Genomic DNA, 21,850 nt, shown 5'->3' with positions numbered 1-21,850 from the left:
ACATCCCTCGACGCCGCTCGTTCGCGGCAGAGAGGAAGACGCAGAGACGACGGCGACCTTCCTTGAAGTCTCCGCGCCGGCGGATTTCGGCGCGGAGTGCCGGGGCGGCGCTGCCCGCGGGCCGACGGCCGCCGCCGCCGCCGGGGCGTGAGCCGCGGGGGGCGCCCACGTGGTGGGAGAGGAAAACCCGGCGGCGGCGGCAGCGGGACGCGGCAGAGCGCGGGCGGCGGCGGGCGGGAGCCGCGCCGGGCTCCGCGCCGCACCGGGCCGGGCCCCTCCCGGCGGACGGCCGCGCCGCGCCGCACCGCACCGCACCGGGCAGGAAGGGGTGGAGCGGCCAGCGGAGCGCACGGGCGGGGTGCCGCGGGCGGGGAGGCATCCCGGCCATGCTGAAGCCGGGCGAGCGGGCGGCGCTGCACCTCTCCTGAGCGCTCCCCATGGAGCGGCTGCCCGGCCAGCCCTGAGCCGGCGGTCCCGGCCGCCCGCCCGCAGCCGCCCCCGATGGAGCCCGAGGAGCGGAAGATCTCGGTGTGGATCTGCCAGGAGGAGAAGCTGATCTCCGGGCTCTCCCGGCGGACCACCTGCTCGGACGTGGTGCGGGTGCTGCTGGAGGACAGCCACCACCAGCGGCAGCGGCCGGCGCTGCCCGAGCCCGGCGGCGGGATGCTGTCGGGGCCGCCGCACTCCTACTGCATCGTGGAGAAGTGGCGCGGCTTCGAGCGGATCCTGCCCAACAAGACGAGGATCCTGCGGCTCTGGGTGGCGTGGGGAGACGAGCAGGAGAACGTGCGCTTCGTGCTGGTGCGCAGCGAGGCCTCGCTGCCCAACGCGGGGCCGCGCAGCGCCGAGGCGCGGGTGGTGCTCAGCAAGGAGCGCCCCGGCCACGGCCTGGGGGCGGCCCGCGCCAGCCTGGCGCTCACGCAGGAGCGGCAGCGGCGGGTGGTGCGGAAAGCCTTCCGCAAGCTGGCCAAGATCAACAAGAAACGGCAGCAGCCGCTGGCCCGGGAAGCCTCGTCGGCGGAGAGGATGGAGACGCTGGTGCACCTGGTGCTCTCGCAGGACCACACCATCCGGCAGCAGATCCAGCGGCTCCGCGAGCTGGACCGGGAGATCGACAGGTACGAGGCCAAGATCCACCTGGACCGCATGAAGCGGCACGGCGTCAACTACGTGCAGGACACCTACCTGGTGGGGGTCGGCGGCGGGGAGCCGGAGCCGGGCGGGGCAGCGCAGCCCGCTGCCGGTCGCCCCGAGGAGGACTACGCCAAGAAGTGCGAGGAGGTGCTGCAGCTGCAGGAGCAGCGGGCGCAGCAGGAGGAGCTGCTGGAGCACCTGGCCGCCGAGATCCAGGAGGAGCTCAACGAGCGCTGGATGAAGCGGCGGCGGGAGGAGCTGGAGCTGGCGGCGGGGCCCGGCCTGGCCGAGACGGACTGCGACACCACGGAGCTGAGCGGCGGCGGCGAGGGTGAGCTGCACCTGGAGCACGAGCGGGTGAAGACCCAGCTCAGCACCAGCCTCTACATCGGCCTCAAGCTGAGCACGGACCTAGAGGCCATCAAAACCGACCTGGACTGCACGCAACGGGTGTGGGAGGACAAGGAGCGGGAGCTGCAGCGCCTGCTGGAGACGCTGGGCACCCTCGACGTGGCGGAGGCGCCGGCGGAGCCGCGCGGGGCGGCGGGCGGGGGGCGGCCGGCGGCGGGGGGGGGCTGCGGGGCCGGCTGGGTGGAGCAGGCGCGGGCGCTGCGCAAGGACCGCGCCGACAACGACGAGGACTCGGACACGGGGCTGAGCTCCATGCACAGCCAGGACTCGGACTCGGTGCCCGTCTGCGAGTCCCTCGTGTAGCGCCCGCCTGCCCGCCCCGCTGCGCCAGGGGGAGAGGGCGGGCTCCGGCCTGGCTCGCCGCGAAACCGGGCGCGGTCCCTGCCCGGTGCCCCCGTCGGGCAGCGCGGCACAAGCTCGCCGCCGGTGCGGGGCTCGGCGGGAGCCGGGCGGGCGGGGCAGAGGGCGGTGTAGGGCTGTGCGGGCAGGTGGGGGGTAGGCGAGAAAACCTCCGGTGCAGCAGGCAGGCAGGCACGCAGAGGAAACGTTTTAATTTTAGCTCTTGAGTTTAAACTTGTTCTAACTAGCCGTCCGCGGGCAGCGCTGAGGCTGGCTCGCCGCTTCTTTTATCTAAGGAAGAGAAACCCACAGCGTGTTTGTGTTTCATTCACGCGTGGGATTCTCGCTCTTTAAATCCTGCCGCCTGCTTCCCTTCGAAGGTTTTCTCGCTGGGCCTTTTAATCCTACGGTTCCCCACGATAGCCCCACTGTAGCCTAGGCTCCTTCGGATAAGCTCTTGCGAGTAAAAAAGCCAGGACGCGCACTCCGTAGGGTAAATCAGTTATCTCCCTAACAGTTTCTCAACATTGCAAAGTCAGCTGGTGGGTTATAGTGGCTGTCAGTACAAACACACCCGGCTCCTTTACAGACAAAAAGTCAGTGGGACTAAAGCTGCTGCTGGTCGTTTAAAAACTATGGAGGAAAAGAGGTGTTGATGCTACTGAAACTGACACTGGGATCTCCCAGGGCACAAGCTTGTGGAAGGTACTGCAGTTCCTTTTGGCAACAAAAAGGGGTGATAAATCTCCCTTTTTTTTTAAAAAAAAAAAAAAAAGAACTAAATCAAGATACAGATTAACATGTATTAACTCTGCTCCACGTAGTGCTTTTTCTTACGCATAGATAAGAGTGCTTTGTTTAAAGGCATACTAAGAAATCTATTAGTATCAATGTTCATTTGACAGTCATTGAAAGTAATTAGCAGTGCCTGTATGTACACAGCCTTCAACTACATTTTTTCACGAGGCTAGCTGATATTTGGCTGAGCTTGGTTGTAGATAAACAAAGTACCGTTTTTAATAATATAGTTTGTGTCAGGCCAAGAGATACAATGATAAAAGCATGACTCAAGCCCTACCTGCACTACAGCTTAATCTTTTCAGTTATTCCAGTTTAAAAAAAAAAAAATTACAGCATCAGCTGTAACATGCATTTCACTTAACTGCCAAACCTTCCTCTGCAGCTTAACTCTTCCTGAAAATATATGATCAACTCTTACAATAAGAGACATTAAGGATTCTTGTATTCCAGAATAATTGCAGAAACAGTTTAAGCAGTGAGAGACCAGGTAATGTTTAGTCAGGTCCAAACTGATGGTGTGAACTTTTTATAACTTCTGAGATTATTATTTATGTAAGGCTATTTATGAAAGTTTTCATTTAACGATAAGAAAGTGTAAAAAGGGGTACACCAATAGACCAGTTCTTTATTTTCTATAAAAACCTTGCAGCTTCCTCACCTGAAGGCCAGGTTTCATGCTTTCCAGTGTTCTTGCTGGTAGGAATTCTGTCAGACAACAAAAGAATAGACTCTGCAACCAGTCAGTTTGAAAGCAATCAGAGGAATACTGTGCTGTACAATTCCCTATATGCTATCAGTCTTGATAAATGTTACTCCACTGAATGAGTCCCAGTTATAACAAACTGGTTTATTTTAAACACTGATTATATAATTGTTTTTCATATTTTAGTCAACCTTGGAAAATATTTAAGAACCTATTTTTAGAGCTAATAAAACTCTTAATAAGACTAAATGAGTGTTCTGAATTGAGTGTGATTAAAAGAAAATACATATGTCAGGTCTGGGATTTTGTTGTGTTATCTTGTGGTGTCATTTACCCTCTGGAAAAGCGAGTAGAAAGATACACCAAGTCAGACGTCTCCAGTCTCTCTCATGCCAGCATTCTCCCCTCGCTTTCTGACAGCACAAGGGGCTACCTCAGGTACAAGTAACAGAGTGCGTTCCTCAAGATCGGTCACTGCAGAGGTAGCATAGTGGCATTTGGAAGTGATGGCACATGTCTGGAGTGAGGAATTTCACCCCAGTCCACAATTAAAAAAACCTATATGGAAGCAGAGCTGAAGAATAAGTTGGGGGGTGGGGGAGTCACATTGTTGCACTGCATTGTATTAACCAGTGCAGATGTAATGGGTGGGTGATGCAAGTATCTGTTGATAGTTTCTCCAGTGACTGATGTAAGCAATAAACCTGAAATTGCTTTACGTAAGTTCTCCAATTAGCCACACCAAGCAAATAAAAAGCAAGTACATTACAGAAATAAGCTGCAACAGGCCGTACATCATTATGCTATTGATATAGGCGTCAGGTATTTTGTGAAGCATGAGGTGAAGAAAGCCAGAAACTTCAAAGTTGTAAAGCAAAGTCTGCCTACTCTTCCTCAGCTAGGAAAAGCCTTAAAACCAAGACAAATCCACTTTTACTCTAGGTCGCTGAGGGGTATGCTTCTAGGGCAGCATGCAACACTTGCTCTTGGCCTGTCAGTACCCCTGATAATGATGCAGTAGATCATGACCCTGCAGATCTGCTGGCCCCTGTCCCATGAGGGCAGGGGTGAGAACGCTGCAAGTAGCACTGTAATCTCAAGATTTTGGTAGGAGCTGCAGTGACTTCCTACAAGAACATATGTGCTCCTATGTTGTGCAGGTGATATTTGGTATATTTATTTGATATTTAAACAGCTACAAATGCAATTCCAACGGGCTCAGTTTTTGTTCCTGCACACAGACTGAATTCAAACATCTTCACAAATCCTTCTATCTCTCAAACCATTATTAAAACATTAGCACACAAGAGGAAGTCACTGTTTGCATTGGACCAGCTATTTCTCCCTTCCCATCCTTTTCTGGACTTGTATATCCTCACTTAGATAATAGAGACAAGCCACAGGATGCTTGGCTTTGACAGGGAATTTGGCTCTGGGGTTTTGCCAGGCACAGAGCCAACGGTTAGGAGAGCTGATTAAGAATCACAGGTAGAAGGGCAGGATTTTTATCTCCTTTCTAGTTCTGAGAGAATGGAGAAGAGAGAGAGCAGCAGAAAAAACTTGACCAACATCATGACAGAAGTCTACCTCCTGGCACTGCCAAGACAGACGTGAAAGCTCCAAACACCACCTGCTTTTTTATTTTTATTTTTTAATACCGTTCCCTTCTATCTTCCAGAGTCAAGTCCAGTCTAACCTCTCTCTCATCGTAAGACCAGACAAGCAGATACAGATAGCCATGAATGAAATAAAAAACTAACAGCATTATGAACTATTTAAGATGAATCTGTGTATAGTACCACATTGCCCTATTTATTCAACACTATCTGCTTCTCAAAGGAACGGTCAAGAACCGAGGCAGCCAGGCCTCTCTCAGACACAATACCTACAGAAACCACAGGAATTTTTGTCTGGGAGACATAATTAGGTATCAGGCCTTAGTTTCAGGCACCCTTTAAACAAGCTCTGTTAAGCATCACTACACAAGTCCAATCTCTTTGCTGCCCGTGGCCACATTTTTTCTGACACTACATGGCACTTCCTTTTGTGGTTATACAAGAGTTTGTGGGACCAGATAGCGAACCAGATCAGAAAAAAAATTGATGAGCTTTAATTTAGGTGAGTCCCTGATGTGGCTCAACGTACAGTCACACAAATGCTTCTGCCGTGACAAGGTACAGTGGTAAGAATGAGAAATTGAAGGCACTTGGAAAGGTGGAACTGATTCTTTTAGCAATGGGCACTGTCTTATGCTGACTTGCATGTTGGCAAAAGCTTAGTTCAGACTGTAAATATCCCTCATCTCACAGTCTAAAGAGAAGGCTTCTGGTGGAAGACTAAGGCTGGAGCTGAAGCATCATTGAAATCAATTACACCCACCTGTACTAAACCCAAAGCAAGTCAAGTAGTCCAGCTTTTAGCCTTGACCTTGTTTCAGAAACCCGCTATCAAGCAATATTATCAGAATCAAGACACTGTGTCAAATTCAATGTATTTCTAGTCCTTAACGTACGTGAGGGATCTGCCAGTTTGAATAAGTACTTTGTATGGATATCATTTGATGCCTTAAACGGGGAGGGAAGAGGAGAGGCAAATACATTTATTGTAACAAACACTACTGACATGCAAAATGAATGACCTATTAATTATTGCCATTTATTCTAAAGCAGCATGTAGCCACTCAAATCAGAGTCTTGTTGCTTTACAGTGACAGATCCTTTTCCAAAGAACCTACAAGTCTTGGTTTCAGTCAAGATACAGTCGAAGGAGGGAAGCAAGTAAACGGGTGTGAGAGACGGAAAATGTGTCATCAGGCTTTATTATTGAATGCTTATGTGAAATATTTTCCAGGTTTACTTCAAAAATAGCCTGTGTGCCTATGTCTGGAGAGACACACACACAGACCTCACCCCCTCACAAATTCTACCCTACTTTGGGCTTTCTTCCCCCTCCCCTTTCATTTGCACAGACTGGGATTGTAGCTCAATACATGAAAAGAGCAGCACAGGCCTTGAAATAAAATAACAGGTCTGGTGAGCTATACTGGTTACCGAGTTGAAATACAAGCCATTGCGGATTGTAGGAAGCAGTTGTCCTTTGAAGTCACTTGATATTATTGCTCCTGAGCTGGCATACAAGGTTTAAAGAAATGAGCATTGCAAAGTGCAGGGAGTCTACATGGATGTTGCCTCTTTTATACAAACTCACATTGCTAAATGAACTTGGAAGCTAAATGGAAAGGGAAAATTTAATAAACTCAAAGCAAAATTGGGCTCTATATGCAGATTAGCCAAATATCTTCAAGCAGAGTTGTCAAATAGTATTTTAAAAAGAACTGCTTGCATAATTTAATACGTTACTTGTGTCAATGCATCAGAGCAGGACCTTCCATGCAGGGTGGATTGTCACACCCTTTCACGTGTTGAATAACACTACTGAGTTGGTCATTGATTTCTTAGAGTGTACAGAACCAGCTCTATCAGGGTATTAGGATATACACTTACAGTATAACTTCTGCAGGCTTTACACACTACCTATGTATCAGTTTGTTTACACTTTAAGCTTTATTTGGAAAGCTTTAATAAAATCTCTTTCCCCTCAGAGATAATGTTCTAGAAACCATTGTTGTTCCATGAAAAAATAGTTTCCCTCCCAAAAACTTCTTTCCTCCTTCCTGCCAACCAGCTTCTCTCCTACTTATCAGCATCCGCTCTGAATTTCATGAATGGTCTCGTTCAAATCAGTGGGACTCCATAGACTCAGTATTGGGATCCTACTTGGTAAGAAACCTGAAGAAAGAAAGAAACTTTCTTCCTATGTCTTGACAAACACTCACTATTTATGTAGCATGGGGCAGTCTCAGCAGTATTTTTGTAGTTATTTATGTAAAAACATGTCATATAGATTAAGGACATACTCTTACCAGTTGTTTTATGCCTCTGTTACTGAACTCCCTTGCCTCTCCCCCTTTTTGTTCCCCCCCCCCCCCCCCTTTTTCTTTTTCTTTTTCTTTCTTTAAACGTGTCTCTGAGTTACCTTCTGAATTTCCCCCTTCTCCTAATTTGAGGCAAGGACTTCTCACACGAGGAGGGAGCACATCTCAGATGATATTCTGGGGGGAACATTACTGTGGAGCATTGAGGTAGGGAGGTACAGTTTGTATTCCTGGTTTGAAGAATAACTTGAATAATGAGTGGTATCTTATTTCCCTTGGAGCATAAGCTTTTGATGAAGATATTTACTGTGTGATTGTACACCATCTGGCAGAAGGAGGCCTAATCTATTCAAGGCCTTCTAGGTACTGTTATAATGAAAACATTAAACAATTTCGCTCTTCTGTGCCTCAGTTCCCATAATGTTGAAGTGCACGTGCTTCCTTTTTCTAAATGGTTTCAAATCATCTTTCCCATTTAATAGCTCAGTGAAACCACTACAGGGTGACCTCAGAACACAATCCTGCTAAGTCAGTCTTGGAATTTTATAGAGTTTACCGGGGAAAAAAATTTCCAACAAAAAAAAATAAAATCTGTGACTCATAGAAAGCGCTCTTACAAATCTGAAACATACTATCATCAGCTTACTAGCATTGCACTTCACATGGCTTAATTATGTGATTATTTAGTCTATTATCTCTAAAAGAAATACTTTTCATCAGTCAAATTGTACTCATAAGCAGGTCTTTGGAAAATGTGTTAAAAGCCTTTAGGAAAATATTTAATCCCTGTTTCAATTTAATGTAATCCACTTGTTTTAATCTCCTACAGTGTATTTTTTTACATGTAATCAGGCTATTAGTTTATACATTTAATTATCAGTGTAGCCTAACGATTTTTTTTCCTGCCTTCCACCAAATCTTCACTTGATAGACGTATCTTAAGAACAGACGAAAAGTGAGTTTGAAAATGAAGAGAGACATGGATCACTTTTTGAAAACGTTGGCACTTGTTCTTCCTACCACTATCAAACGATTTGCTTTCAACTGCAAGTGTCTAACTTTTTTGTGTTTCTGCTTCTTTCATAGCTGCTCTTCACTTTCTCACAGTAAGTTCTTTCTGTAATTCTACTAGAGGTTTCCTTTTCTGAGTGACTGGATGACTCATGAATCACCAGTACGTTAAAAGCTTAAAGATTGTCATCTTTTTTATAATCCTGTCCCTGCACATTTTCCCTGCTTGGTCTCAAAAAAATATTACACTGACCAGACAATAGAGGGTCAGTTGCTCAAATTTTGGCATCCTTCAAAGGAAGATATAGCACACACAGCTTCAGGCGTCCTGTACCTGTAACGCACAGAATGGTACATACAGCTGTGCACCATCCACAGAGGTGAGCTGATTAGAAATGTATTTCCTAGGCTAACATACAACAAAGCAGGTTTGAAGCCAGTATATTGCAAATTACTTTTAGCCCTGACAGAGATAACTAGTGAACTTCAGCAGGTGATTCCAATGTGAAATAGAATAACCTGATCATCTGATTGTTTTGAATTCTTTTTTACATATTTACTGACTTCAGGGTGTGAATTTTTAAAAAGAGTATCCCTGGCTCCCTACCTGTCAGGGGTGCAGTTAGGTAAGAAAATAGCATCAGTGAGGTAAGAAAATAAACCAGTCAGAGTAGTAATGAGGATGGACCTTTCTGCTTTCTCTTTTGTTGGGCAGGAAAACTGTCCTGCCTCTGCACTGCCTAAATGAATTGGGGATGGGCAAGGACAGGAGCACGGAGAATGAAACGTGTCAGAAGAGAATGGAACCAACTCAAGAAACACAACCTGGAGAGGAGGTAGCTGAAGGGAACGAATAAAAAAGGAAAAAAAAAAACAGTGAAAAGTCTGGACAATAGGAAAGTAGCAGGAAGCATAGAATCAACCCCTGTGTTGTAACCAGGGAGGAAAACTCGGAGTCGGTGATAACCACAGCATATCTTGCGCTTCGAACTGTTTCACTATGGCCATCGAACAAACCGCAGCCTGCGAGGGACAGGAGTCTGTGCCACAGTATCTGCACAGCATATCAACACTGTAGGCAGGTGAACAACATGTGGGGGAAAGAAAAAATACTAATAGTGAAAAATCTTGTGATTTTCCTGAGGTTTTAACAACTCGGCTCTAAAGGCCAGTGACTGCAGAATTTGCAATAGACTAGCATGCTGAGATTTTGAGGATGAAATGTCACTCAAGTTGTTTTTGTTTCCTTCGCTTTTAACTCATATTTGGTAAATATGAAGGAATGAGTGTTTCCCTAGATGATACATAGTTTATATCATCAGAGTTTCTCCCCAGTACACTCCTTTCCTAGAACACTAAGCCTTAGCTGCTGTTTCATTATCCAGGATGTTGTCGTGTTGCTCTCAATGTTTACCTACATGATTTGCCAGAAACAGTGGCACAAAGTAAACAGAGTATTTAACTTAATAGGCAAGCTTCAGGTAAAAGCAAATCCAGACCTATTAACTCCAGTTTACACAAGCCAGCTTGCAAAATATATGCAATGGCATTTCTAAGTATGTTTTGCGAACTCATTTGCGTAAAAACCGAGACAACTGAGCCAGATTTAAATTTCAGTCACTTAGTTTCTTGTCCTGTGTTACTGAAGTGATTCACATATAGATCACTTAATCTAGTTAATGAACACAATTACATTGTTTTGACAATATTAATTGAACCTGTACTTACACTCCTTTCTGCATTTCACCCTTGTAACCACCTCCATAATTATCAACTCCTATGGCTTTAGTATGCCTAGAGGAATATTTTACCTTTATAGAACATATATTTCACTCTTAACTTCTCTCCTTGCACCCTCCCTTCCAATATTTTTCCCCACAAAATTTCTAAATCTTTTTCTTTTCCACCAGTCATCAGCAATTGGGCTTCATCTTTGCAAATAACAAGAGATACCTGCCTATTCAGAAATCGTCTGCCTCACACTTTCAACTCAAGGCTTGTAACTGCTAAGTCACAGTCATTCCAGTTGAGTTGCTTTCACATCAGTATTCTAGGATTTCTTTTACTTATAAAACTGAAGAATTGACATTTTCCTAGTTTAAAGACTGCTAACCAGACAACCAGCTTATGCAAAAGGGCACAAGCTCAGCTGTTTTGCCCAGGATATCAGAATCTGCTTGTAACAAAATACAAGTTAGAAACCCCTGAAGACACACCAAGTTAACCCAGTGATTAATCTGTACAACGTTTTCAGCTAGAGCTAAGTAACGCCGTTCTTATTAGCATTTGTATAGCAATAGGACCACCCAAGATAGAAAGTTGTTATACCATGTATTTTTAAAAGACACAGGCCAAGGCAGCCCTTACTCTGATGAGGTCACAGTACAGACAGACAAGCCAGACATCAGTCGAGATGACAGGCAGAGGAGCTGCAGTGACTTGTATTGGGTGCGCAGCAGGTTAGTAACAAAGATGGGAACAGAAGCCAGCCCTCCCGATTCCCCATCCGTTTTCCTCTCTGCTAGACCCACACTTCCAGCCTGTGATGTGGTACAGACAAAGACAAGGCATATGTTCATCTCCACCCCTTACTGCCACGGGATCTGCGAGCCAGGTAACTTGCAGAGACTTATTCAAGCTATTGAAGAAATACAGGAGGTCAAAGAGCATTAGAAAAGCATTGTACTAGACGACTACGTTTCATAACCACGTTTCTTCATAGTCTCAAGTCTATAGTTTTGTACTCTGAGAATTATGGTTTGGGGAAGATTTTTGTTTCATTTACATGTTAGTGGCATAAATAGCTGCTATTTCTATAAACCTGCTTGATTCTCTATCTCCTGGATATCTGTATTTCTTTCTGTAACAAGGACAACCACACATACTGTAAAGATCTGTCCAGGAGTAGATTTTGCAACTACATTTTTTCAATATTGTTAGCAATATATACTTAGAAAATCTATAGTTTTGGAACTTTTAATTAAAAAAAATGATGCTTGTGTTTCACTTAGGGCCTCAGCTCTGTCATTTGCTTTTCCCCTATGTACTACGTTACATGTTTATGTTATGCACCACTCAAAATCACGAGTCTGGAGAGTTGTGTCAGATTTGTTGATCATGAAAGTTCAAACTTTGTCATTTGTTCAGGTGACACCAACAGATTTTCAGTAGCTCCATGGAAACACAAACAGAAGTCCTAACGTTTGAGACAATTTCTGATATCCTGTGATAGATGAGATACATCGTTCATCAAAACAGCCAAATCAATGCACTAAAACATGCCTCAATGAAAAGCGAATTCATTTTTACATGATGTACCGTGGAGAACAGAGTTGGTTGGGAAAGTTCAGAGAAGGCTGTTGTATTTTAATTTGCTAATCCAGCAAAAGCAAAAGAAGACTGACTCTGCCAAAGGTAGTTCACCCAGCAGGCAAGTATCACTCTCCGAAGCCTGCCCGGCTGTTTCTTAGGTGAGCTCTCTAGCTACTACTGCTCTGCCTGTGACGTGGCTGTCAACACAGGACTTTCTCCTTTTCCATCATCCATAGGCTGGCAATTTCAGGTGAAGAGGAGTATCAGTATCAGCAGCTATGGCACCTAGGACAAAGTTATTGTCTTCAAACAGACTACTGCCAGTACAGACATTTGAACTGAGCTCAGTCCTGAGGTTTTCAGCTTTAATCATAGAATGGCATAGGCTGGAAGGGACCTTAGAGATCATCTAATCCAACCTCCCTGTCATGGGCAGGGACACCTCTCAACTAGATCAGGCTACTCAAGGCTCCCTCCAACCTGGCCTTGAACACCTCCAGGGAGGGGGCATCCACAACCTCTCTGGGCCATCTATTCCAAAGTCTCACCACCCTCGTACTGAAGAATTTCTTCCTAAGATCTAATCTAAATCTGTTCTCTTTCAACTTAAACCCATTTTTAAGTTACTGAAGCGCACACTGCTAAGGAGATCTGTATTGCCACAAGAGGCTTTATTACACAAATATTCAATACTAAGAAAGATTGCATCTTTCACTAGGGCTCAAAAAGAACAATTCCAAACATTTTACCATGTATCTTTTGATCTGTCTAGATGAAAGCCTTAGTTATTATACAATACAAGTGAATATTATGGCTGGTTCTGTTGTCTAGGAACCCACTGTGATTAGTGCTCTACAAGTTCCAAACAGTTTGGTTCCTGTTATGGTTTGAAGTGGGGGGGGAGGTCCAGGTGGCAGAAGCTGCCCATCAGACCGGACTCCTGTCCCCCTCGGGGCTTGAGCCAATCGGCACCTCTGCGAATTGCCCTATTTATGTCGGACAAAGGAACCGGAAAGGTGTGCCGGTGCCCAGGAGCAAGGAGACGGGAGGGGGGCACGGCCTCCGCTCCTGGCTCCCGGCCGGGCCGGGCCCGCTCCGTCGAGGATGGCGGCGGCGGAGCCGCTTGGGGAACTCGGGGAGAGCTCTGCTCCTGGGGCGCCCACCGGGCCGAGTTCATTCAGAAAGGACTGAAATCTAAGAGAAACGGCCACACAGATAAGAGGTCAGTGAAGATGGAACGGAACAACGTGTGCCGCGGCTGAGTCACCCTTGCGAGCGGCCCCTTGTAACAAGTCCTCGGTGGAGCAAGCAGAGACCCACTCGCAACCAGTGGATGACCCACGTCGGGAAGAGATGCCAGAGCCTGAGACTATCGTGAATCATGGGCACAGGTAGAGACACATTTACGCATTTCACATTTACGCATTTATGCATTTAAAGTCTGTACGGAGACGCATTTAAGGTCGGTATGACGACCCACGTCGGAGCACATCTAAAGTTTGTTGATGACCCACGCCAGAGCGAGTGGCTACAGCTCCTTAAAAGCCCAGGACTGGTAAAGCCCGCACTTGGGACAAATCCGATGGGGTAAGGATTTGCCCCCCCAGTGGGTAGGATTCACGCTTTCGCCGTGAGTAGGGGATCCACTGGAGCAAGGGACAATGGTGTAAGGACTCCTTTTCCTTTAAGAGAAGCGGCAGTAACAACTTGGAATGAACTGACCTGCACTCCCCCATTCCCTGCCCCCCTGCGCCGCTGGGGGGAGGAGGTAGAGCCGGGAAGAAGAAGCAAAGGTGGGGGGAGTGGTGTTGTTTTTAAGACCTGGCCTTGTTTTCTTGTTATTCTCTCAAGTAACCGTTTTTGTGTGCTTTTCTCTTTTGTAGGTAGCTGTTAATAAATAGTTTTGCATTAAGAAAAAGCCTCTTTTGCCCGGGACCGTGGTTGGTGGGTGCTCCTCTGTTCCTGTCTCGATCCTCAGCTCTTTTATTACATTTTTCTCTCCTCTCCATTTTACTGGACTAGGAGAGCTGCGTGGGGTTTAGTTGCCGGATCGACCTAACCCACGACAGTTCCTCACCAAAAGCTTGTCTGTGGGAAGGTAGCCATGGTACACCATATATAATTAACCTGAGAAATTTCCATTTTTATTCAAATTGTTAAAGAACAAAATAGTATCAGACAAGAATGGAAAGTACCAAACCTAGTGTCTAAGTTTGCAAGTATTTTAGACATTGAATGATAAGCTTTAATAAGAGCAGACCCTGAATAGTTACTTACTAGATGGAAAAACACAAATAGTGGAAGTCATGGGAAAATGGTGCAATTGGAACTTGCTTTCAACATTTCATATGGCTACCTATATATTTAGTATATAACATGCATATGCCTTTTTTTTACTGCTTAGTATTTTCCATTGTCTGTCCTTTTATGGCAGAGACACTAACTAAAACAGATTAGACTTGCAAAATCTTTCTTAAAAATTAACTGCAAATACAATAAATGTACTTGAATGTTGATTAACAGAACACAATCATTAATATAACTATACATATTAATAATTATGTAGTCAATTATTGAACAAAATAACTAAAATCTTGCTCAATCATGAGAAAATGAGATCATGTAATGAAATAAAGGCCTTATTTCTATCCTTTGAGGTTGACAGGTAGTCAAGATTCCTCTAGAGGTACAGAAATTGTTTGCACGTTAATGTACACTTCAAATTGAAGAAAGAGGCTTCAAAAGTACCTCGCAATTCCCACCGAATTATTCCAACAGCGTAATGTGTGCAAAAATTCAGAACTCATGTTTGTAAGCTATTCAGCTAAGCATAACACGACTAAGGTTGATTTATTTTTTCTTCCTGATCCCATGTTTAAAGTATGAATATCATTTAGAGATCAGTAGATAAAAAGTATGTCAATGAAAGACAAGTACAAATTCAAATTACTAAGGAGAAAAATTAAGTTAATTTCCATGTGGAATGTTTGCAAGCAGTGTGTAATCAGTCTTCAGTTTAAATGACTCTTAATTAAATAATCTATTATTATATTCAATGGCAAATCGAGCCTAAACACGTAGAAGCGCAAAAGCTAAAAGATCCAACTCCGTTCAGCATTCAAATATAAATAGCTTTTAGTACATTAACATTGGCCAAAATGTATTTTTGTCTGTATGGTTTTGGGAATTGTTTTGTTTAGTCTTTGGTTTGTTGGGTTTTGTTGGGGTTTTTTTGTGTGTGTGTTGTTGGGTGTTTGTTTTTTTTTAATCCTTAAGGGTATGAAATGCAGCTGAACAATCCATTGCATGTTTCACAAGCAGTAATAAGGGTCAAATACCAGCCCAAGGTACAAACACTAAAATTTCCATAACATTCATGAGTGTCATACGTTCACATCTGAGTGCAGTCTATCCATAAGCAAATATAAGCCTACAACGAGGCATTCTCCAATGCTGTTTGAGAGGTCTGTTGCTCGCTTGTCACTTGGACACACCTATGTCTAATTTTCCTTTCAGCAAATAGCATTATCCTCTCTCTATACCCCCCACTCTGAAGCAATTACTCATTTTCAAAAAATAATAGAACAGTAGTCCCCAAGTGACTGCATTCAAACGTCTTTCTTGATGCTAAGCAAACATCACGCCATTTGGAGTATCATGCCTAAGCTTGGCCCTGTTTCTGGAAAAGGATTAGCACAAGTCAACCTGTCTGGCAGGACTGACAGTCACTGACTTCAAGTCAAACCCATCTCCACCCCAGAGTACGCCTGCAGGGGCTTCCTTTGCCAGATTTGCTGAGGAGAAAGAGGATGTGGATAAGACACTGAAAGCCACCTCTTGACTTAGGAACCCAAGTCCCGCTTTCAGAAGAGATACAGGTTTAAAAGTCTTAGACTTGAAGTGAGACCTGTCCTCCAAAATGTTGTTGCTTTTGACAATGACGTGAGGAAACAGTCCAAAAATCACTTAGACTTTTTGAAAATCATAGTCCTGCTACATAATTCAAGCATTGTGCCTTTCCTACTTGAAGTTGTAAACTAGTAAGAAGGGAAGTGTATTGTTTTAGATCAGAAATAAAACCTTTTGCATAGAGAATTTTAGCAATTTCATACATTGAAACCTGTCTGGAGTTACTGCTGATTACTTTCTTGCGATTCTGAAGAATTGCATCCAGTTCTTATTAAAATATAGACTGAGGACAAACACGGAAATATTTAGGATCTTTCCTAAACCAAGTTTTTCTAGATCATAGTAACATAGGGGTAGGAAGTGAACTAAGTCAGCACCATCCCACTGAACTGTTTTTTAAAAACATAACATAACACCGTAGCATTCTCCTTACAGAGCATACACATCTCAGTGCGAGATCTGACCAGGTCCACAGAGTAACTGAGCAAGATAATCACAGAGATTTATTCTGAAAGCCTAGGTTTCCACAAATCCAACTGCCTGACTTTGCTGATGCTCAGCTGATGTCAAATTTGAAGAAAGGAAAAAAAAAACCCACCACAACTGTCTCAGCTCCTGACCTCTTTTTAAGAAGTGCTCTCATATCCAATTTATTTTCACAGAACGAAAGCCAAGTTAAGAGCTGTCACCACTAAAGGCATAAGCTTAGTTCTACTACCCCACCAGCATGCTAAGAATATGAGACATATCTAAAGGTAGCTGAAAGAAACAACGCTGCATATGAAGGCTCAATCCCTTGTTCCCTAGCTTTGGAAACCTATCAGTGCCTTTGATCAAGGTGAAAACCTCAGCACTGCAATCTTGCGTTCAGGATTTTAACCTACTGTAGGGTTTTAACCTACTGTAATTAACATTACAGGATGCCAGCGCTGATAACAGAATTGCTTCGGCACTGTAGGCAGATCCATCCATCTTGAGCAAATGAGATCACTAACAGATCCCCACGACAGCCCTCCTTTGCTGACAGACAGAGGGGCAGAGCATTCAAGCAGGGCTACCACCCGAGTTCATACACTCCTGACACTAACTTACATGTCCACTGCTAGTGGACTCAAGAATGCAGTTTTGATGGACTAATACAGGTCATTATTCTGTTGTCCAGCCCAGCCTTTTCTACTGGCTTAAGCTAATCAAGTACAGCTTCACTGAATAAAAATAATCCATCAGTAACTGTAATACACACTAGACCAAGCTCATATCTGAGGTTCATACTTCAAATACTGGCCAAGAAAGTGAATACTTACTATGTTATTTATTATTTTCTGCTACAAGTCTACCCAGTGAAAGATCTAGAACCCATAACTCCATTGACTTCAAGAAGTTTAACATTCATGACTGTGAGAAAAGATGCATCTATGCAGAATGAACTTGAACAGTCATTTGACTTTGGAGAATCATGCTACGTAGTGTTTCATTTATTCCTCTGTTGTCATTCTTATCCTGACCTTGCTACGCTGCATAGAAGTAGCAGAGAGATGCATATGCAGATCCCTAAGACGTGTTACATTGATAGTTTTGAGAAGTTTGTGGAGAAAAATTGCATTAAAACAGATGTTTACAGAAAGCATTAATCTTATGCTGGTAAAGCAATCTAGACGGAAGAAATCCTCTTATACACAAGTGTAAGGCATTGATATAAATCTTCCTCTTTTTTTTTTTTTTTTTTTCTCCTAACATATAGCAAAGGAAAGAGAAGATCTTAGTCATTACTGTTGGGTAGACTTCTAGCCAAAACTGATTGCTAGAAACATTTTAAAAAACCCAATCCTCTCAGCCCAGTAAATATTTAATGGAAGAAAACACTGCCAAGTTTATCATCAAGTTAAAAGAGGCAAGACTATATCACCACATATTCATATAGAAAAATCTAGTCATTTTTGTATGTATAGAACATTCATACATCTTCATCATGAGCTGCAAACATTTATAGCCTGAAAACAAACATTCAGGGAGTGTCCGGACTAGCCTTTCTAAACAGCAAACAATTAACTCAAGGCGAAACTATACTGCAGACATGCCCAAATCTGGACTGTGTTTCATTCCCTCTGGCCAAGAGGAGAACTGAGGTTGAGTGGAGAGAACGCTTTTTTTTTCCCCCTCCTGTGAATTAAGCAGAAGCCATATTGCTCTGAAAAAGCACCATGCGGGAAGACATGGGTTTGAATTGGAGCAAAGCAAGAAGTAGCCAACAGCTGACTGTGGCTCTTACTGCTCCCTTCCTATGCAACTGCATGACAACATTCAAGGAAAGAAACGTGGAAAAGGTTACCCTGAGAAGTTGTGGATGCCCCATCCCTGGAAGTGTTCAAGGCCAGGTGGGATGAGGTCTAGGGGAAGGTGCCCCTGCCCATGGCAGGTGGTTGGATCTAGATGATCTTTAAGGTCTCTTCCAACTCAAACCATTCTATGGTTCTATGAAAAGGAGCACTACAGAATAGGATTTGCAGCAATAGTTTTAAAGTGTTTCAAAATATTCCTTCCTTATTAGGCACCTCATCAGCTAATTGTTTCTATGCTTGAAAAAAAGTCCTTTTTCTGACAAAAGAGAGCTGCTGCTAACTAGCATCCAACACAGCTTGCCCAAGGACTTTGCCGCCCCTTCCAGTGTGGAGCAGCTGAAAAGGCCAACCATTTCATCATGAATATGTTACAATGACAGTTCCCCTCTTCCTCATCTTGTTTCAGTAGGGAAGCCAAAGCAAGACATAGAGGAGCTGCAGTATCTTGGCAAGGGCCCTTATTAGGCAAACAAAATATATTAATCTTTTATATAAATCATCCACTGTGTTGCAGGCAATTTTGACGTGTTTTAGGAGTCATGAGAATTGCTACAAGATATAATCTATACTTAACAACTCAATCCGCTCATCCAGTATCCCTGCCAGCAGTGATAACATCTGCTGTCTTCGTGCAGCTGCATCTTCTCTACACAGTTGCATTTGTTTGCATTCTCTCTCCCTGCTACATATATTCTCTTTCTCTCTTTGGCCTCTGCTTTTTCAGACCTTAGTACAAGGCACTAGTCCCCTCATGCTCTTGCTCATATTCGACTGGGTGCCAGTGACCTCGGGGGACTGGAAGCAGTGAGGAAGGAGGCAGGCAGCCAGCCCCTGGGGGAAGGTGAGCAGCAGGAAGGGGAAGTCCTTCAACCAAAATACTGCGTTTCTTCAGGAATTCAAGACCTTGGAATAGCAGAGTGCAACAGTGCAAGCTTCATAGTAATAATTGGACCCAATATTTCTTCTTCTGAATACTCTCCTTAGGAGATTCCACATTTACAGGAGTATGTTAATTATTCATTCAGATGCTTTTTAGATCCACTTTGTTGCTATTAAAGCAGGAACAGAACCATGTAACCAAGCAATTTACCAGGCACTTAACTGAGCTAAAAACCTGGAGTAGCGCTGTCTGCAACTTAGTCTCACAACTTCATTGCTACAAGGGTTGAGAAAGAAACCGCAGGAAACTATGAGGATGATACATTAGGTCTTGGTGAGCATTTCTTAAATACATCAGCTTGGGAAAAGCAAGGCTTAGAAGTATTATTGGATCTTCTAATGATTCCAGATGTTCAGATTATGGTATTAGCCACCCAGAACTTATTTTTTCCTCCTGTACAGTAAAACTATGAACCTTTCTTTCATGTGATGAACAATAGTGACCTACTATAACACATGATACAAAGGGGTCAGCTCTTAAAAACACTATGACAATTCCTCTAAAAAAAGAACTCAGTAGCAAAGTGCTGCTCCTGGCACTACTCCAAATCAATCTCTAGGATATATCCTAGGCAGAATTTATGGTCCATAAAAATCAATCTATGATTCTAACTTGGTTTGATTTCAACATAGTATCTTAAAATTAAATATTTATGTAGCTTAAACAAAAGCAGCTAACGGCTGAATATGTCCCGGTCTCTGGAACTGGCCTCCTACCTTTACCTAACACAGCTTGAATTGGTATCTTTGGTACACGCTGTTTTGCAACCCATGAAAAGTAGACAGTTGAAAAAAACAGATGGATGTGCAAGCCAGTTGGGTGGGTTACAATATTTTCACAGCAGTCTAACCTAATATATTTTTAGCAATTTGTTTCAAGAAATCCTTACATCTCTTTTTCACACTTAAAAACGTCAATAAACTCAGCTCTAAGCAAAAAGTAAGGAGAAGCCTCTTCCTTCCCTATGCAGTTTGCTATAAAAACAAGCCCTGCCTTTCCCCTCCCTGACCTTGTGCAGGGAATCAGTCTTTGGCCATTAGGCAAGATGTACATGACAACAAGTTTGCATACCAGCTACTTTAGTTGCTCTACACCAGACACACTTTGATCTTATGATCAAAATGTATTTTCATTTTGAACATTTGCATCTATGCTATACATGTATGAGCTCTAGTCATGAAAACAGGCTGAGCTCACAGGACTATGCAAAACATCACAGTTTTATACAGTAGTTTCAAGGAGTTGAGCAAAGTAACAGCAAGAAGAGCTCAAGAAGGCATAACAACTCATTTTATGAAGCAGTTTATTGTGTTACTCTGCACACCCACAACTTTGGGGAGAAAGGCTGGGATACATGTTCATAGACCCAGTAGGGAATTAGATACAACTCGTATGAAAAACATGTGGCTCTTGCCAATACAAAAATCAGACAGTATTCCACAATTACTGCCAACTTCTGATTTAAAGAGGATGGCTGTGAAAGAAGAAAAGCCCTTTCCCTAACTATGTATTTCTTTTGTATATTCAATTCTCTCAATATGAACAAAAATAGAGCTTTGCTGAGGTATCATTGAGGTTAGATGTCCAAATTACTTGCTAGAGAAAAATATACTTTATTGATTTTATTTCTTAAAAAGCTGCAATTTGAAATTGCTCAGGACATCAGAAAGTTCAAATAAATTACTGTTTGTATACCACTCTTAGATCTCCAGATGAAAAGCTTAAGAAGTGCATGATGTCAGCCAGAACAGCTGTAACATTCAGTATAAATGCTGAGTTAAATGTCATGGTTCAGCAAATTGTACTGGCATCAGTATTCATCCAGTGTCCCATTCAGTATTAAGACCTGTATTAACTTTGTGATCAGAACAACAAGGTCCTAGATGCCTTTTCTTTCTCATACTGGCATTAATTAGACTTAGATTGTAGTGTTCCACTTGAAAAATAAGGACTACACAGTAATCAAGGCCACATCCATATACGTATAAATGTGCCAAAAGTCTAAAGGCTTTGCATAGATGCTTCCCAACAAATTTTTAATCTTTTGAAACCTTGGGGTGGTGCTGGTAGAGTCCTATTTGTTTCACATCCTTTATGAATGCAAAAAAGATGCTTGAAGGACTCCCTTCAATACTGTGCTGCTTTTTTTTTTTTCTGGTACACATGTGGCCAGCTGCATCTCCTCACAGGCTGGCACCCTGCTTGCTCAGGTCAGCTTTAACCATCACCTCCATCACAATAGGATACGGTCAGCCTACAACAAGGAACGGGTGCACAAGGCAGCTTCTAGTACTTGCTGAAGGTATGGGAGAAGGGAAAGGTCAGTATGCTTTTGAGAGGACCTTGAGTGGGCAACAGCTTCAGCAGGAAGGGTGGAGGTAATTGCCACCCAAGAGCGGTCCATAGCACAAAGATTAAGGAGCTCCAAATGGAGGTGAGACTAGTGGGTTTGGATCCCCTTAGGCAAAGGAGGAACCTAAACCCGGGTAACCTGCTTTCTGGAGGAGACTTCAAAGCTGGGACTACTCCTCCTCTCCCACTCACACACCCTGAGGTGTGGTTTTACACACCCCCTTCGCTCAGTGCTTCCTAATGGTGCTCCTGAGGGCTGCATGCATGGGCTGCTCAGCAGGGTGGCCTCTTCCCTGAGCTCCAAGTCCCTGCATGGGCTTTGCTCTGCGTGAGGAGCTGCCCCCAGGATCCCGCAACTCACTGGCCCTTTCTTTGTGCCTCAGTTCCACTATACTAAACAGAAATAACACTTTGCTAACTCACTGAGCAGTGTTTTCTGAAGATAAAATAAGAACTAAGCTGTCAGAGCACAAAAACAGATATTTGTAAGACTTACAGATCGAAAGGCACAAGTGTCCCAAGTACCTCATATCCCACCTCCAAACCACACTCGGGCTCTGAGCAGAGGTGCCAGAAGAGGTTTGTTCACCAGCTAAACGAGCCTTGGAGCTCTGCTCCTCCAATGGCCCCGAGCTCATGCAATGAATTGCGTTAAGCCTTATATA

At 44.1% G+C, this 21,850-nt stretch overlaps 1 protein-coding gene across 1 annotated transcript; it reads left to right on the top strand.

The window, feature by feature from the left end:
* Window positions 1-501: 501 nt before the first annotated feature.
* Window positions 502-1,848, top strand: RASSF10 (Ras association domain family member 10). The gene has a single exon (XM_086613955.1). It carries the CDS (start codon window positions 502-504, stop codon window positions 1,846-1,848), a length of 1,347 nt encoding a protein of 448 aa, XP_086470081.1.
* Window positions 1,849-21,850: the final 20,002 nt, after the last annotated feature.

Source organism: Tauraco erythrolophus, chromosome 6, assembly GCF_009769465.1.
Source record: "Tauraco erythrolophus isolate bTauEry1 chromosome 6, bTauEry1.pri, whole genome shotgun sequence".
NCBI classification, from domain to species: Eukaryota; Metazoa; Chordata; class Aves; order Musophagiformes; family Musophagidae; genus Tauraco; species Tauraco erythrolophus.
The sequence above is the reverse complement of the archived record's forward strand: the minus strand, read 5'-3'. Positions and strand labels throughout refer to the sequence as shown.